Genomic DNA, 19,354 nt, shown 5'->3' on the forward strand with positions numbered 1-19,354 from the left:
TTTAGCTTACAAAGCATATTCTAATATGACTTGATCCTTACAGTAACCCTGAAGGAGGTAAAGGTATTTTATCCTTTCAGTTTTAACAGTTGAGGAAAGTGAGAATTAGAAGAATGAAGTGACTTTCCCGAGGTCATACAGCTAGTGAAGGATGGAGCTAAAGAGCAGGCATGAGGCTTCTGGCCAGAATTACTTGCTGTTACTATTAAATATGCCCCCACCTTGCTCTGCTCTCATACCTCATCTCTTAACAATTGGAAGAGCTGAATTTATCCTGCCTCAAGCTTGCCCCCCTAAACTCTGTAGTTGGATGCAAGTGCTCTACCTCCCTGCTCTTCACTTGCAGCTGATGTTGCCTGTTGAACTTCTGCCTCAGTTCTGTGTGATGACAGGAGGCCCAGGGAGGGAGAAACTAGACGAACACATAGCATTGTTAGAAATTGGAGGCCAGCCAGAGCTTTACTTAAATCCTTGGCAATTTTTCATCTCTTCTCAGGCCGCCAGCCTTACAGTTCCAATGGCATTTTCTCATCTTGGAATATTTCACAGAGATTCACTGCTCATCAGAATCATTGCTCCATGTTGGAATTCTGTGAACTTTGGGCTGAGAATTAGGGATCAGATCTGTGTTTTGTAATTCAGGCATCCTTTGCTTTGCTCCCCAAGTACACATGAACTACATTAGTGTTGCCATTGGCAAGTAGAATGATGTAAGATCAAAACAGCCAAGCCCCTCAAGTGCTAGATTTAGTTGACCTAATCTCTTGGATTCCCAAGTATCTCTTTAGGAAACAGTTTGTTCTTGCATAAGCAAATCAATTCCTCTTTATTAGCTGAGAACACTGTTGGTCCAATCATAAAAGAGATTTAAGGATGTAAGCATCTGAAATATATAAATAACCTAATTTAGAACACAAGTCCTACAAATCGAAGAGTTCTGCTCATATGCCAGAACCATCAAAAATAAAAACCTAGGGCTTCCCTGGTGGCGCAGTGGTTGAGAGTCTGCCTGCCGATGCAGGGGACACGGGTTCGTGCCCCGGTCCTGGAAGATCCCACATGCCGCAGAGCAGCTGGGCCGTGAGCCATGACTGCTGAGCCTGCGCATCCGGAGCCTGTCCTCCGCAACGGGAGAGGCCACAGCAGTGAGAGGCCTGCGTACTGCAAAAAAAAACAAAACCCCTAGAGTTTTAAGTGAGATTTTATTCACATTATCCTTGATATATCTCTAGGTTCTGGTAGCTGATAAAGTATCCCAAAGAGAACTTCAAGAAAGGCTGAAACAATGAGACAGAACTGAGAGCATGAGCTCCTGAAAAGGAGGAGGAAGGCTTTCTCTGGTCAGTTTCTACTGCCTGCGGAGGCTAGTGGGTAGAAAGGAAGGAAAGCATTTAATCTAACAGATGGACTAATTCTTTCCATCTTTAGTCATGTATGCAGTCTAGAAGCAACTGGCCTTCCTGGAATTTTAGTTAAGAATTCCAGATAAACCAGCAAAAGTTTTTAACTCCAAAGTTTTACTAATGTTCTCAATTTTTCTCCGCCTCTTTGAAGCTCTCTAGCTGAACACAGGGTGGGGTTCCAGGCACTCTCTCTTGCGCAGCCTCTGTGCTGTGGCCACATGAGATGGAGACTGGCAGTGGAGTGTAATTTAAGAGATTGATGGAGTCGTGCTGGTCAGATGCTGAGGAGAGGAATGTTTCCTTTGTTGCCCAGCTGTGACTGTATGGTGGTGGTTTGTGACCATGTCTGCCTAGACCTGAGTTTTCAGGGCTTGATTTCACCCTGAATGCATCTCGACCCCCACTGAAGGTTTTGGTTCTACATTGGGACTTGGATTCTCTACTCCCTGAGCATTAGTGCCTGCCTATTAAGTAAAGATACCCTTGGTGGATTTTAGAATCCTCCTCATCCGCAGAGAATCTTTGTTAATCAGGGTTGGCTGTTACCACTGTCAGATTTCTTAAAAGTTAAGGAACTCTCAAAACAGGCGATAGGATTCTCATCTGCAAAGAGCCTCACACTTTGCCCCCCCATCGCACTCTACTTACTCCAAAAGGGGCCCTCAGCCCCCACTCTTATTCCCTGTGTTCGAGCACAGTTCTCTCCAGAGTGAAAAGTCTGTGACAACTGTTACCTGTTTTTTTTTTAGTATTGGGCTTTTCTGGAGGATAAATTTGGCCTTGGAATCAGTATGGAATTTTCCCTCTTACAGTTTAGAAATCTATAAATTCAGAAATCCATCTGAAGCTACCAGGCTCACTCTTACTTTCCCTGTATCTTTTAATAAGTATAGATGAGAGTAAATAACATACTCTTCTCTTTAAAACTTTCTCTTCTGACCTATATATTGTTCTTCAACATAATGTGGATCAAGGAAGTTGAGCTGCTTGTGTTTTCTTTTAAGAGTCTTCGAGCAAAACTTTTCTAGATCAGGCTTTCTGCAGGTGTTAAAGAATACTGCATGACAGTCGTTGGTTCCTTTTTTGTGGGGGGGCTCTTATAATTTAATAATGTTGTTAATATGTTGTTTCTACCCTTCAAGCATCATGGAAGCCTTGTGAGGGGAAAGAGCATTGAACTCAGAGTCAAGAGACAGTGATCTGACACTTTCCAGCTAAATGGTCTTACAAAGTTATTTAACTTCTCTAGACAGTGCTTTTCTCATGTGTAAACTGAGCCCTTTGGGCTCAGATTCTGATTCCAAGCACTTAAGTGCCATTTATTCCCTTTGCTAAAGCCACTTAGAAATTGGGGGAAGCTGTTTATTTTTTCATAACTTCAAGCCAATCTTCTAAAAATTGGGAGAGCAGAGTTTTCCTTGGCTTACTAATGCATGGTGATTGGGGAGGATTGGCTTGGTCTCAAAATTTAGTCATTCATTAATTTTTTTTTTGGCTGTGTTAGGTCATCGTTACTGTGCATGGGCTTTCTCCAGTTGCGGTGAGCCGGGGCAACTCTTTGTTGAGGTGCACAGCCTTCTGATTATGGTGGCTTCTCTTGTTGCGGAGCCTGGGCTTTAGGCGCGTGGGCTTCAGTAGTTGTGGCACACGGGCTCAGTAGTTGTGGCTCACAGGCTCTAGAGTGCAGGCTCAGTAGTTGTGGCACACGGGCTTAGTTGCTCCGTGGCATGTGGGATCTTCCTGGACCAGGGCTCGAACCAGTGTCCCCTGCATTGGCAGGTGGATTCTTAACCACTGCACCACCAGGGAAGCCCCATTCATTAATTTTTAAAAATAGCTATGTTGAGATTTAATTCACATATCACATAATTCACCCATTTAAAGTGTACATTTCAGTGGCTTTTATTGTATTCACAGAGTTTCGCAGCCATCACCACAATCAATTTTAGAATATTTTCCTCATCCCCCAAAAGAAACCCTGTACCCTTTAATCATTATCCCTAACCAACCCCCCATCCTCTCCCCCAGCCCTAGGCAACCACCAATCTACTATCTGTCTCTATAGATTTGCCGATTCTAGATATCTCATACAAATTGAATCATACAATATGTGGTTCTTTGTAAGTGGCTTCTTTCACATGTCATAATATTTAGGCATTTGGATTTTTTTGGCTATTGTGAACAATGAATGCTGCTATGAATATTCATTCATGTACAGTTTTGTTTTTGTTTTTTTCTGGACATATGTTTTTAATTCTCTTGGATATATACCTAGGAGTGGAATTACTGAGTCGTATGGCAAATTGTGTTTAGCCTTTTGAGGAACTGTCAGACTGTTTTCCAAAGCAGCTGCATCATTTTACATTCTCACTGGGAGTGTATGAGGGTTCCAGTTTCTCTATAGCCTCATCAACACTTATTATCTGTCTTTTTTTTTTTTTGCGGTACGCAGGCCTCTCACTGTTGTGGCCTCTTCCGTTGCGGAGCATAAGTTCCGGACGCGCAGGCTCAGTGGCCATGGCTTACGGGCCCAGCCGCTCCGCGGCACGTGGGATCTTCCCAGACCTGGGCACGAACCCGCGTCCCCTACATCGACAGGGAAGCCCCTATCTGTCTTTTTGATTATAGCCATCCTAGTGGTTGTGAAGTGGTATCTCACTGTAGTTTGATTTACATTTTCCTTATGGCTAATGATATTGAGCCTCTTTTCATGAGTTTGGTAGCCATTTGTACGTATTCCTTGGAGATTTCTAAAGAACTGATTTTGATGGTGATTTTCACAGGGAGTACAAACAGGTAAGGACCTGGATAGTTGAAGTTTTTCACTCATCTTGTTTGTTAACAGAGCAGCATGATTATTTGTTGGAAAGAAACATATATATGGATGATTTCTGAGCACTCTTGGCTTCACTTGGCTGCCTCTAATACTTTTCTGGTGCTTAGTCCACCAGACTTTTTCTTAGGAGATTTGTGGAAAACTTCAGAGGCAATGTAGCATGTACAAAAACGGTGAAGACTTTAGAAGGGGGCAGACCTGGATTTGATTGGCCTGGTCATTAAGCTGTATGATCGTGGGATGTTAATTGAGCCCTCCAAATCCCCCCTCTGCATCTGAAAATTTTTTGATGTAAAAGCACTAGTAAGTGTTAGCTAGTTCTTTTTTTTTTTTAATTATCATAGTTCCTTATTTTTTATTATTTATTTTTATTTTATTTTTGGCTGTGTTGGATCTTTGTTGCTGCACTTGGGCTTTCTCTAGTTTTGAGTGGGGGCTGTTCTTCGTTGCGGTGTGCGGGCTTCTCATCGCGGTGGCTTCTCTTGTTGCGGAGCACGGGCTCTAGGCGCGCGGGCTTCAGTAGTTGTGGCTCGCGGGCTTCAGAGCGCAGGCTCAGTAGTTGTGCACAGGCTTAGTTGCTCTACGGCATGTGGGATCTTCCTGGACCAGAGCTCGAACCCGTGTCCCCTGCATTGGCAGGCAGATTCTTAACCACTGCGCCACCAGGGAAGCCCCTAGTTCTTTATCCTTCTCTAGGCAGAGCTGTGTTCAGTATGCTTCAGAAACAGACTACTGTTCTCTGTTGAAAATTATCTGAGGAAAAAAAAAATCTTACTACACTCCCTTCCTCCATTACTTTTGTCTATATCTCTCTACTGATTTTCATAGTTACTTAGTTATTATAATCACACAAAGACTGAGAAACAGTAAACTAGGACTCATGTAAATTTCTTATAAGGTGGTTGAATTTTGCTATTCACAGGTGTAAAACATAAACCGGAATTTTCAGAAGGAGATTGGGGCCTTGATGTAAAACTAACTTTACATTTCAAGTACTTCCTTTTTCTTTTCAGCACTCCGTGGTGTTTGGTATCCTACTGATAACACGAGCTCACCTGGTCCGCAACCCTGTGTAATTTATTTAAATAATTACTTGATGACCACTCCCGATTTTTATACCCTATGTTCAGGTCTTACCTGTCAATAATAAATCCCTCATTATTGTTTCTTCTCTTCTTTTTTTTTTTATAAATTTAATTTAATTAATTAATTTATTTTTGGCTGCACTGGGTCTTCGTTGCTGCGTGTGGGCTTTCTCTAGTTGTGGCGAGTGGGGGCTACTCTTCATTGCAGTGCGTGGGCTTCTCATTGCGGTGGCTTCTCTTGTTGCAGAGCACGGGCTCTAGGCGCGCGGGCTTCAGTAGTTGTGGCACGTGGGCTCAGTAGTTGTGGCTCGTGGGCTCCAGAGCGCAGGCTCAGTAGTTGTTGCACATGGGCTTAGTTGCTCCGCGGCATGTGGGATCTTCCCGGACCAGGGATCGAACCCGTGTCCCCTGCATTGGCAGGCGGATTCTTAACCACTGCACCACCAGGGAAGTCCCTGTTTCTTCTCTTCTTAATCCTAATAACACGTATTTAATAATTTCTGACTTTTTAAAACCTACTGTTCATTTAAAATCTGATTTCCATTCCACCACTCTCTAAAAAATTATTCTCACAAAAAGCACTCTTATTTGTAGGAAAATTCAGAAAGCCTTTCTTAGTCTTTGTCCTCCTTGTCCTGTAGCATTTGATACTGGTGATCATCTCTTCCTTGATTATACTTTCTTGGTTTGTTGCCTACCTCTTTCACTGCCTTTTCCCCTACCCGCCCCCCCTCCTTTGTTGATTGCTTTCCCATCTCCTGCCTTCTAATTTTGGCTATTCCTTCAGGCTCAGTCCTTAGCAATCCGCTCTTCTTTTTTGCCCTAACCCAGAAAGCCCAACATTTCCCATGTCTTTAGCTAGCACCTCTATGCATATGACTTCTAAACGTAAGTTCTCATCTGCCCCAGATTAAATTCTGGTATTTTCAGCTGCTTCAAGAACATTTCCATTTGTAGCTCCTTTGCTGTTGTTTTAAATTCAACATACTTCAGATTGAACTTGTCAAATCAAACTTCCTTTCCAACTCTTATGACCTGCTAATTTCTTGAGTGGTGCACTGTGGTTGAACCCTTGGACCCACATGAGGGAGGGGTCTTGAAATCTTAGAGCCACTGGTGTGTTGGAGTCAACTGTCATGGGCTTGTGAGAGCCAAATATTAAACTTTCAGGAATTTTGTGAGCTATTTGCTAAGCACAGCCATTATTAAAAATTAAATTATGTAAACTTACAATTAAATAAATTATCTTTAAAATAAAGGTAATAAATATTCAAAGCTCTCACTTCAGTTACTTTACTATGTTATTATCATTGTGCTCTTGAGGTCAGTTATGTCTGTTGTATCTCTCTGATGGAAATTCTATATATTGGTGTGCTACTGTACATTTATTCCCAACATTGCTTTTAGTGATATTATATTAATAGCTTGAAATTGGTCATTTCAAGAGAGTATTTACACCATGGAAATCATAAGTGATACAAGTCTGGGGTAAATGTATTGTTTCATTCATTGTCTAAACTTAAGAAAGTGAGGGAGAAAATGTTAGTATTGCAGATTAAACTAAAATGTGTGTCATATTGTCAGTAGCACAAAAAAACTGAAGAAATATTCTTTAAATATTTGAAACCTATATTTAATTTTTAAATATTTGAAACCTATTATTCAATTTATCATGAACCATTTTCTCCAGTTGGGTTATCTACCTGTCAACTTCTTATTCCTTCGCGCACACGTACAAACATGCATGTCTTGCATGTTTCCACCCCTATACCTAGCCTTATGTGGTTTTCCCCTGCTCTTTCTTTCTATCAAACATTTTCTAATCCTTCAAGTCCTTTCTTTTCTAGGAAGTTTACTGAGATGTTTCCACCCTTTATCTTTTCTGATTTGCAATCTGTTTTGAATGCTAGAATATTATAGTTGGAAAGGACTTATAGTTCAATCTTCCACGTGAATGTAGAAATTCCAATATCCTAGTCTCTGCTTGAAAAACTCCAGTGACTAGAAATCCACTATTCTGAGAGTAAACCCTTTCTCTTATTGTCTAGAAAATTAATTATGTTGAAAAGAATCTTCTTCCTTGTAATTTCCAATTGTCTTCTGATTCTGTGTTTGAGCGTATCACTCGGTGAAGTTGTCACTAGACTTGGAATGAATCAGTCACTTTAGGCACTTCCCACAGCTGTGTGACCATAACTTCTCAGAGCCTTAGCTTCCTCAGTTTCTGTTATAGAATGGGAGTAATAAATAAACTTCACAGGGCAGTTGTTTGGATTAAGTAAATAAAATGAGATTATGTCTGATTACAAAGCATTGTAGTAATGGCAAAGACCTATATCAGAAAGACCAGGACTTCCCTGGTGGCGCAGTGGTTGGGAGTCCGCATGCCGACGCAGGGGACACGGGTTCGTGCCCCGGTCTGGGAGGATCCCACATGCCGCGAAGCGGCTGGGCCCGTGAGCCATGGCCGCTGAGCCTGCGCGTCTGGAGCCTGTGCTCCGCAACGGGAGAGGCCACAACAGTGAGAGGCCCGCGTTCCGCCAAAAAAAAAAGAAAGACCAAACTGAGGCCCGTCTTTCCACCTGTGACCTTAGGCAAGTTACTTAACCTCTTTGTGTCTCATTTCCTCATGTGTAAAACAGGAATAATAATACCTACCTTATGGATATGAGGGATAGATGAGATAACATCTAAAGCATTAGCACAATGTTTGACATTACCCACACATTTTTCTAAAGTGATATCTATTTGTTTTTGCATAGTTTCAGTTATAAAATTAGAATTGTTTTTTCCCAAAAGGAAAGTATTTCTCAAGTTCACTATTAGAAGTATTTGGTAAGGGGCTGCCTTGGTGGCGCAGTGGTTAAGAATCTGCCTGCCAATGCAGAGGACACGGGTTCAAGCCCTGGTCCAGGAAGATCCGACATGCCATGGAACAACTAAGCCCATGTGCCACAACTACTGAGCCTGCACTCTGGAGCCCGCGATCCACAACTGCTGAAGCCCACGTGCCACAACTACTGAAGACCTCGTGCTTAGAGCCCATGCTCTGCAACAAGAGAAGCCACCACAGTGAGAAACCCATGCACCACAACAAAGAGTAGCCCCCACTCTCCGCAACTGGAGAAAGCCCGCACGGAGCAATGAAGACCCAACTCAGCCAAAAATAAATTAAAAAAAAAAAAAAGTATTTGGTAAGAAAGGGGTTAAATTAAGGTACACCGTATGGAATACTGGGTATCTAGCATTTTAGTTTCCTTCGTAGCACTCTGGAAGGCTTTTCTGACTCTGACTGGTCTCATCTGTCCATCATTGGCCATCATTTCACATTTTGGTCCATAATAATTCCTGAGATGTTTCAGGATGATTAAGACTCCCCATCCCTAGTCCAAACTTTCTGGAGTATTTTTCATGGTTGGCTGGAGTATGTAATGGATCTGGCTTCAATTTACTTATTAATTATAAATTTACTTATTTATTTTATATTTATTTTTGGCCGCATTGCGTGTTTGTTGCTGCACGCGGGCTTTCTCTAATTGTGGTGAGTGGGGGCTACTGTTCGTTGCCGTGCGTGGGCTTCTCATCGCGGTGGCTTCTCTTGTTGGGGAGCATGGGCTCTAGGCGCGCGGGCTTCAGTAGTTGTGGCTCACAGGCTCAGTAGCTGTGGCTTGCGGGCTCTAGAGCACAAGCTCAGTAGCTGTGGCGCACGGGCTTAGTTGCTCCACGGCATGTGCGATCTTCCTGGACCAGAGCTCGAACCCGTGTCTCCTGCATCGGCAGGCGGATTCTTAACCACTGTACCACCAGGGAAGTCCCTGGCCTCAATTAAAAAAAAAACACACATACACTTCTGTTAAGTGTTACCATTTCATATGTATTGTACTCCAACCTGAAAATTCCTGAATTTTTTGTTGTTTCCAGTTTCAAATTCTTTAATTTGTGTTTACCTAGGACCAGAGATTCTTGCGTAGATAATAAAATAATTCAAGATAGAATAAAAATCAGTCTGTTTCACTCTCATGCACAGGTCCGGAAGCACATCAATGATCTTTATGAAGATCTGCGGGATGGCCATAACCTGATCTCTCTGCTGGAGGTCCTCTCAGGCATCAAACTGGTGAGCTTCTCTCTTCTCCTAATGAGTTGACCTCACAGGTGTGGCCCTATTAATGACATATGGGTCCACCTTGTTGAGTGCTAGGGCAGTGACTGTCACTGTGTACTCTGTTACATGGGAGGAAAAAGTAGAAGACGTAATTGGTGGACTTTATTTATAACTCAGACTTAACACTTTATAAATGCTGTAATTTCATCTTAATTTAACCTGATGTATCATATATTCTCATTTCTTGATGGAATCAAGTATCAGTTCTCTTCCTTTCATATTTGCATGTTTTCTCCTTACTTGTTCTTTATCTATTTATAGATGCTAGTGTTTCAGGAATAGCAGATTTAAAAGATTTTTGAATAAGGTGTATTTTTCTTCCTACAGCTTTATTTCTAGTCTATATAGACTCCTCCTATTTTTGCTTCTACCTATGAATTGTTCTATTTCTATATTCAACAAAGACCTGAAATTTACATTTAAAAGCCCAGGTATTTAGAGTCATTTTTTTCCAAATCACCTCACTTTCTCCCTTCTGGGATTCACTGTCTTTCACAGGGTTGGAGAAGTGCTGAAGTTGCTGTCTGAGCATAGCCCCAGATGGAGTACATCTGGGCTCCTTGGATAATTAAACATGCCTGCTTCCTCCCCAGATGTATTAAATGTGGCTTGTGGAAACACTTACCTGTCTGAGGGCAAAGGCTGTCTGAACCTCTTGGCTCATGAGTTCTTATCTTCACTTTGTTTGAAGGATCAGCGTAACCTCTCTGTGGGCTCACTGTTTCCTATATGGGAGCCTAATGGAAGCCTGTGATCCTATGCAGCCCCTGCTCTAACTCGAGCGTTGTAGACCACGTACTTTTCATTTAGAAAAGGCCAGGGCTGAATACTGGAAACACCTGTGAGGGAGGAGTGCTCTGGAGAGGCACACCGCTCGAGGAGCTGGTGGAGCCAGCGTGCGCACCGCCTTTGGTGAATTCTTAGTCATTGTTTGTTGTGTTTCAAGAGCAGGATTTGGCACATTAGATTTTACTCCCTAAGTAATAGCTTCTTCCACGGTTGGAGCTTGCCTTCCCCTGGGGCCTTTGTTTTGGTTTCACTTTTTTTTGGTCTTACAGTAGAATTAATTTTATAATGTTTAATGGCCTAAAATTGACAGATGCTTTTATTAACATAGCCAGTACATATGAATTCTAGTTCTTCTCTGGCCCTCATTTATAAATCTCCTAAGTAATCAGAATTTTACTTTCACTGTGCTGGACTTAACAGTGCTCACAGAGTTATATTTTGGGCAGTTTGGCTGGTATATTTGATGAACTTGTAGTGATTTTATATTGAAAAGTGATTCTTTTCAGTGATGTTGCTTAAAAAACAGTTTAAAACCACTCCAATCTGATTTCTTTTTCTAAGCTTTGAAAACCTACAGGTGTTTATGGAGATAGTCGTAAAATATCATCTTTTCACCAAAAACCACCCAAATATGTCTTTCATGGTTATTCTCATCCTCCTCTCTGCCTTACTTGATTCACAGAAGTAGGGAGGGTGGGTGGCCGTGGAGAATTAAAGCTGTGTTTCAACAAAAGAAGTGTTCAATATAACCATCTGCTCTGGTCTTAATTTGGTTTTTGCATCTTTCTGGAGGTGGGAGGGTATTTTCATATTTATTTTCACCTTTTTTTTTTTCTGCATTCATTTCCTTTTCGTTCATGTGTTGTGAATTTCCTGTTACTCTGTCATGTCTTTCTCTTGGTTGGTGGCCAAAGGAGCCAGCAGGGCTGAAGACCCTTCGTCTGGTGAGCATGCCCTCCTGGCGCCATACAAACAGCAAGGAGCAGGAGGAAGATGATGATGATGATGTAGTAGGTTCTCCTGGGGCCACCAGCATCCCAGCCGGCACTGCAGGGCCATCAGAGAGTTTGGGGTTCTCTAGGCCTCCAAGTAGCTCAGTTACCAGTTGCCTTCTTCCCTGTCCACCTGGGAATTTGGGTCCCAAAGAAAGTGGTTAAAACTAATTGTGCCTCTTGCCACTGTTAGATGATCCTGGAGTGGGAATTGTTTTGCTTATCTGAGAGTAGCTGGCACGAAAAGAATAAGGGTGTTCGGTGGCATTAAGTCCCTTTGTGACCTGGAGACCCATGGCTTTCTGGTGGCCTTGCTGTGTTGTCTGAGTCGAGATCACAGAATCGTGGAAAGCTTAGTTGACAGCACGACAGTTATTGCTTATGACTCCACACTCCAGACTAACGGGGACTGTCCATCTCTCTGGCCTCCAGGTTCTCACCGCACACCATGTCATTTGTTTTCAGAAGAGCCTGGTGTTTGCAAACCACTCACTGCATGGAGATACTCTGCTTGGTCAATAACATCTCTAGTTGCTGTAGAGGACAGATATTTAACTTGCATGTTCTTAAGCGTATGTTTGGTGGGGAGTACTTAGGAGTAAAGATTAGAGTGTGTAAGAAGGCCATTTTCTGCTTGCAGGCTCTAAGCTATAGCCTATGATCTTTCTCCAGAAAGAGGGCTTAGACAATATCCCCATTCCCTGTCCTCTTAAAGTCATCTTTTCACCTCATTGATCTCCCTTCCCATTGCCTTAGAGTCTTCAGTTTCACAGGCTCTGTCATCTTCTAAGCTATAGTCACAATTAGTTTAGCTGAAATGACTGAGAAGAGGTTCTCACTAAGAAGATTTTTCCTAAAACTTTGACTTATGAAGTTATCCTGTTTCACAGAGAGGCCTCATCCTCTCTGTCGATTACTCTGGTTTGGAAGTTTTGCTTAGAAGGGTTAGGGGACCCCCACAGAGATGCTTCCACCGATCTTTTCATGTGGTGGGTTACTTTTGGCCCATTTCAACCTGGGGCAGTGTTTCTTGTGTGCAGGTGCCCACAACAGAGCTACCTTGTATTTTATTGGCCTTTAATTAGTACCAATTTGACATGTACAAATGAATTGGGTATGATCTAGTGAAAGTAATGTTTTAGTCCCAATTGTAGTCAAATAAAAACAACATTGGAAAGTGAGCAGGAGAAAATGTTCCAGAGGTAGGTAGCAGTCCCTGTACCCACTGGGGAAACACTTCCTGCACTTCTGGATGGATAGGAGTTGAGCAGTGGACGAGGCAGTGGGGACGGGCACCAGGGGCCCTGGGTGAAGGTGGGCCTCTCCCCCGTGGCTGTTATGACATCCAGGACTGAGTGACTGGCAGGAAATACCTTTCTTTGGAGGACTGTGTTGAACAGCCCTACATCATCAAGGTCTTTTTTGCTCTGGGTATTTCATACTGGGGTAAAGGGTGGCTTTGCTACACCAACACCCGTCTTCCTAGAAAATAGGTTTCTTCCTGATTTCTGCCTTCCATTCTAGGTTTTTTCACTTGCTTGTTGAGCATGTTTAACTCCTCATTCCCTAGTATAAAGTTGGCTACCTCTAGTTTCTTTTGCCAGGTTTTAATACAGTTGACTGTGTCCATTACTGTGCAGTATGCAATTAGGACTTTGTACCGTTCTTTACAATAGCATTTAACTGCGATTCTGGGAGCCATAGAGGCAAGTCTTTGTTCCCATTAACGTCACATCCAGATTCAAGTTCTGCCACGTACGACTGCAGAAGAACCCGTAGAGGAGCTGCGGCACTACCTAAGCCTTTGCATTCACACGGGCTGTGTGTTCACGGGGATCCTAGTGGTAAACAAGGCCTCTGGGGCCTCAGCAAGCATGGTGAAAACACACACAGGTCCTGCCCTGGGGGGTGCTTTATGGGATGCTCCCACGCCGGCTTCAGTCATGAGGAATTCTTTGTGGTCTTTTAGTCCTTGAAATGAAAGAGGAAAGTGGTTGGTCTGCACGGGTAAATTGGTGTAGCTGAAATTAACGTCCCTTTTGTTTGTTGGTTTGCAGCCCCGGGAGAAGGGCAGGATGCGTTTTCACAGGCTGCAGAACGTGCAGATTGCCCTGGACTTCCTAAAGCAGCGGCAGGTAAGAGTGTCCCGTGTGTTCCCCATTCTGCCAGGGAATGTTGGCATCGGGTCCCTAGGTGTTCTCAGTGCCCCTGGTATGTCCTCAGTAAATCTGACCGATGCAGTTCTGAGTCTTGCTTGCTAGTGAGCAGCTGTATTGTGTTTGAACAAATCATTTGGTGGTCCTTACACAGAGTTTGTGGCCTGTCTGAGGGGGGGAGAGTCTTAGAGAAGAGCAAGATATGAAAGATTGACTCACCTCGGGTGGAGGTCAAAGGGAAGATGAAAAATAAACCAGCTCAGAAGATGGGAAAAGGTACATCGTCTAGGAAGAGGGAAAACCAGAGTGCTCCATCATCTTGAGAACTGGGTGAGGGGATGGTCAGGATGGCTGAACGGCACATGGAGCTGAGGCGAAGGTCTCAGCTGTGCAGCATTGGTGATTAAGAGAACAGCCTCAGTAGAGCAGAAAAGTGTTTGGGACATAGTAAAGAAGCTTTTCCCTCTTTACTAAATAAGGAAGGAAGGATAAAGAAGGAAGATGGCAACATCTTTTTAGACATAGGGGGAGAAGCCAACGAAGAGAGGAGAACAGAATGAGAGCAAGGAGGAGTACGAGTCAGAGCCTGTTACCCCGGAAGGTGCCTTGGAGATCCTCTAGTCCAGCCTTTTTGTTTCATACGGAAGGAAACTGAGAAATGACCTGCCCCAAATCACACAAGGTAGAGCAAAGCTGGGACTTCCACCGAGGTCTCCTGACACTTGTTTAACGCTCCTTCCGTGCTGCTTTCTACACACGTTTCCTCCTCCCATTGCTTCCTAATTGATGGAACCAAGCCCAGGGATAGAGGGATGAGATACAGAGCACAGCTGACGTGGTTTCTTTGAAAAAGAAAGGAAAAAAATGCCTCTTCTGTGATACAGGGAGGAGGAAGGAAGGAGGGATAAAGACAAAGAGAAAGTTTGTGGAGAGGAGGAAGGTGGATGGATGAGGGAGTCAGAGATCATCTGCCTAGAGAGCTGTTTGGAGAGACTTGGTATAGCTGCAGTCGCCAGGCAACAGCACCGGTCACGATGACATTAGATGGTACACATAGTTTTGGAGTTAGTTCATTTCTGTCACTCTTATCAGTAATTCTCATTAACTTGGGAAATTCTTTTTCTGTGTACTCCTGTAGCAGTTTGCTTCTAATATAATACTTATTACTTTGTTGTTATTTCTCTGTTTGCTGTAATGCATTGTAGGCCCGTGAGGACAGGGGACGTGATCGTACTTAACATTTTTATCTTCATCACCTGTCATCCTGAATGGTCCATAATCAGCACTTAATAAATATTTGTTGAATAAATTGATAAATGAAAAGAGGTAGGAGAATTGGAGGCTGACGTGTTTAGGGGACCAGAGAGAGCAGCGTTGGAATGTCTGTATGTAGAGTTACAGGAAACCAGAGAGGGCCTTAATGGGCAAAAGGTGAATTGAGAAGAACTGATTAGCTAGAAATATAAATAAGGATGGAGAGGAGATTGGTTACTTGGCTACAGTAAAAATGTGAGCGGTTAACAGTGGACACAGAGAAGGGCAGAGAGAGCTCTAGAGCAGTTCTTGCTTATGGTGAGGTTGTAGCTGTGCAGGTGTCCAAAGCAGAGTGAAAATGAAAGTCATCAGAAGTGGGAAGGCAGACAAGTTGTACAGATGGGTGATACTTAGGTCATCGAGATGAGTGTGACAGTTATCAAGAAAGCTGGTAGAAGATGAGGTAGGAAAGGTAGGAGTTAGGTGTGAAGTCTCCGAGGAACAGGTTGGCAGAGGTTGGAAGGTGGCTTGGCCAAGGAAGGTAGACTTCAGAAAACAAGGGGAAAGCTGACAGAGTTGGGACTGAGGAACGTGGACTTGGCTGATACTGCCAGCCTGCCAGCTGTGGGCTGCTTGTGATTAGAAAACCTGCACTCAGACCAGAAGCAGGTTGTCCCACTCCCAATATACAGAAGAGGAAACTGAGATACAGAAAAGGGAAAGAATTTGCCCAGGTGTCTTGGTCATTCAGGTTGCTGTAACACAGTATCACAGCCCTGGTGGCTTATAAACAACAGGAATTTATTTCTCACAGTTCTGAACGCTGGGAAGTCCAAGATCGAGGCAGATTTGGTATCTGGTGAGGTCCTGGTTCAGAGATGGCTTTTAGCTGTGACCTCGCATGGTGGAAAGGTCGAGGGAGCTTTCTGGGTCTCTCTCTTTTTTTTTTTTTTTTTTTTTTTTGCAGTACGCGGGCCTCTCACTGTTGTGGCCTCTCCCGTTGCGGAGCACAGGCTCCGGATGTGCAGGCTCAGTGGCCATGGCTCACGGGCCCAGCCGCTCCGCGGCATGTGGGATCTTCCCGGACCGGGGCACGAACCCGTGTCCCCTGCATCGGCAGGCGGACTCTCAACCACTGCGCCACCGGGGAAGCCCTCTGGGTCTCTCTTATAAAGATACTAATTGCATCCCCTCAAGGCCTAATCACCCCCAGAAGGTTCCACCTCCATATACCTTCAGATTGGGTGTTAGGATTTAACATATGAATTTTGGAGGGACATAAGCATTCAGTCTACAGCACCGGTCACCATAGTGTAAGGGAGAAGTGAGGCTTCTGTTTGAGGTCACTAGGTTCTTTAGTACATGAAGATTTCAGTTCAATTGAAGAGATAAAGGGAGGGCAGCTTCAGGACGGTTTGCCACAGTTGTCAGGACCTCTGTGAGGGTACAACAGACACTCGCTGGGGTGGAGGTGGAACTGGAAGTAGGCTGGTTTTCCTAGGACAGTCTTGGTTTCAGCACTGAAAGGCCCACGTCCCAGGAAACCCCTCAGTTTCCAGCACCCAGGGATGGTTGGTCACCCTGGTGGGGGAAGGGCCTGTGTGTCTGTGCACATCGTGTTGCTGGAATGAGATTTTAGGAGTAAAGCATATGCTATGGGAGGTGTGGGTAGGTGGGGATGTCTGCGACAAAGGAGGGGAAATAGATGGGAGCAGGCCAGAGACCAGTAAGGGACAAGGGGCAGATCTCGCTCTCTCAACCTTGAAGAAATAAGAAAGAAAAGGAAAAAAGTCAGGGCTGTGGTGACTTAATTAAAAAGCAACTCATAATAGCATGTGCTTGCAAGGTTGCTTTGCTGGTGGGATTGCAAAATGGTACAATCACGCTGGAAGATACTGGTTGGCCAAAAAGTGCGTGCGCTTTTAAAGTAAAAATCAGACAACATTTTTCGTTTTCACCGAGAACTTTATTGAACAAATATATTCACCCTTTTGTTCCACTGCTTTCTGCAATTTTTCAGGCAACTTCGTAATTCCATTTTCCCAAAACTTTTTATCTTTTTGAGCAAAGAACTGTTCCAGGTGCCTTTTACAGTCTTCCAGGGAATTGAAATTTTTTCCATTAAGAGAATTTTGTAAATACCTAAATAAATGGAAATCTGAAGGTGCACTGTCTGGTGAGTACAGTGGGTGAATCAGATCTTCGCAGCCAAGCTCTAACAGTTTTTGCCGGTCATCAAAGAAACTTATGGTCTTGGCGTTATCCTGATGGAAGATTATGAGTTTTCTGTTGACTAATTCTGAACGCTTTTTATCGAGTGCTGCTTTCACTTGGTCTAATTGAGAGCAGTACTTGTTGGAATTAATGGTTTGGTTTTCCAAAAGGAGCTCATAATAGAGGACTCCCTTCCAATCCCACCATGTACACAACATCACCTTCTTTGGATAAAGACCGGCCTTTGGTGTGGTTGGTGGTGGTTCATTTCGCTTGCCCCACAATCTCCTCTGTTCCGCATTATTATACAGTATCCACTTTTCATTGCCCATCACAATTTATTTTAAAAATGGAACGTTTTCATTACATTTCAGTAGAGAATCACAGGCGGAAATATGGTCAAGGTTTTTTTCACTTAACTTATGTGGAACCCAAGCATCAAAGCGATGAACATAACCAAGCTGGTGCAAATGATTTTCAATGCTTGATTTGGATATTTTGAGTATGTCAGCTATCTCCCGCGTGGTATAACGTTGATTGTTCTCAATTAATGTCTCTATGTGATCGCTGTCAACTTCAACTGGTATACCTGACCATGGAGCATCATCCAGCGAGAAATCTCCAGCACAGAACTTCGCAAACCACTTTTGTCGCGTTCGATCAGTCACAGCACCTTCTCCATACACTGCACAAATTTGTTTTTGCGTTTCAGTTGCATTTTTACCTTTCTTGAAATAATAAAGCATTATTCGCCAAAATGTTGCTTTTTTTCTTCAACATTAAAATGGTTACACAAAAGTTCACCAATTTTGATGTCTTTTTTTAAATGCACACTGATAGGACAGCTGTCACATACAACCTAACAAAATTGTTTTGAATGAAGTTAAAGACAACTAAGTGCTACTAGAGCCATCTGACGGAAGAAAACGAACGAACCTTTTGGCCAGCCCAGTTGGGCAGTTTCTTATGAAGCTGAACATACACCATATGACCCAGCAATCCCACTCCTAGGAATTTACCCTAGAGAAATAAAAACATGTGCTCGCACAAAAAACTGTACATGAATATAGGAGCTTTATTCATAATTGTCCCAAACTGGAAACAGCGCAAATGTCCTTCAACAGATGAGTGGATAATTACAGTGTAGTATAGCGGGATAGTGGAACACTCCTCCACACGAAAAGGAGCAGACTGTTGTTACATGGAGCAACTTGGATGGGGGTCTCATGAACATTATGCTGAGTGAGAAAAAGCTATTATCAAAAGATTACATACTGTGTGATTCCCTTTATATGACATTCTGGAAAAAGCAAAATTGGGAACAGATCAGTGGTTGCCAGGATTTAGGGCTGGGGGCAGGGTTTGACTACAAAGGGGCAGCTTGAGATCACCTTTTCGGGTTGACGTACCTGTTCTGTTATCCTGATTGTGGTGGTAGTTACACAAATCTGTACATGTGTGAAAACTCAGAACCAATTTAACTGCAAAAAAACCAATTTAACTGCATATAAATAATAAAAATGAAATCAAAACCAAAAAGTCACAGAGCTCTGAGACCAGCTTTTGTTTCTTTTTCAGGTGAAACTAGTGAATATTCGCAACGATGACATCACAGACGGCAACCCCAAGCTGACCCTGGGCCTGATCTGGACCATTATTTTGCACTTCCAGGTAGGGTCTATGAAGTTTGGGGTCCTGGTTGCTTGGTTTGGACATGGCCTAGAAAGAGTTAGAGGTTGCTCTGCCTTCCAAGGGCACACTGAGGCTTGCTTCTCCATATTTGGCAGTGAATGAGGGTGAGAGTGGGAGTTGGAAAGGAAGATTAGGGTGGCCTGGAGGCAAAGCTCTTGCAGTGTAAACCCAGAACTTCCTCATCATTTGCATGATGAAATGGGATTTTTCACTTGTTTGTGCTTTGGCCCTTTCATTGGCAGTCTGGTTATTAAAAGTCTGCTCAGCTGAGTCAAAACTGTCTCTTCAGGGACTCAGAATGTGAGGGGTGGGGAGAGATGTTGGATTTGATGCTCTAGAAGGGTGGAGCGAAGCCTTATAATCCTTCTTTGTTGTAGACTTTTCCTCATCTCTAATGATCTTAAACAAGCCTAGTTAATTGTAGCACTGTCTTAGTTATTTTGGGCTGTTATAATGAAACACCATAGGCTGGGTGGCTTAAACAACAAACATTCATTTCTCACAGTTCTGGAGGCTGGAAGTCTAAGATCAGAGTGCTAGCATGGTTGGCTCCTTGGTGAGGGCCCTTTTCCTAGTTACGCCCTTGCATGGCCTTTCCTTGGGGCATGCATGCAGAGAAAGAGATCTTGTGTTCCTTCATCTTTTTATAAGGACATCAATCCCATTATGAGGGCTCCACTCTCATGACCTCATCTAAACCTAATTACCTGCCAAAGGCCCCACCTCCAGATACCATCATATCAGGGTTAGGGCTTCAATATATGAATT

The 19,354-nt window shown here is 43.4% G+C and overlaps 1 protein-coding gene across 2 annotated transcripts in view; it reads left to right on the plus strand.

The window, feature by feature from the left end:
* Positions 1-19,354, plus strand: part of MACF1 (microtubule actin crosslinking factor 1) — a 341,765-nt gene that overhangs the window by 126,129 nt on the left and 196,282 nt on the right. The window contains exons 3-6 of one of the 2 annotated variants that reach the window (XM_065881162.1): positions 9,352-9,441; positions 11,193-11,288; positions 13,328-13,405; positions 18,473-18,565. In XM_065881162.1, the coding sequence (XP_065737234.1) occupies positions 9,352-9,441; positions 11,193-11,288; positions 13,328-13,405; positions 18,473-18,565 (357 nt within the window). The remainder of the gene's footprint in view (positions 1-9,351; positions 9,442-11,192; positions 11,289-13,327; positions 13,406-18,472; positions 18,566-19,354) is intronic. The other variant, XM_065881170.1, reaches the window with a different exon arrangement.

The sequence above is a fragment of the Phocoena phocoena genome, chromosome 1 (assembly GCF_963924675.1).
Source record: "Phocoena phocoena chromosome 1, mPhoPho1.1, whole genome shotgun sequence".
NCBI lineage: Eukaryota > Metazoa > Chordata > Mammalia > Artiodactyla > Phocoenidae > Phocoena > Phocoena phocoena.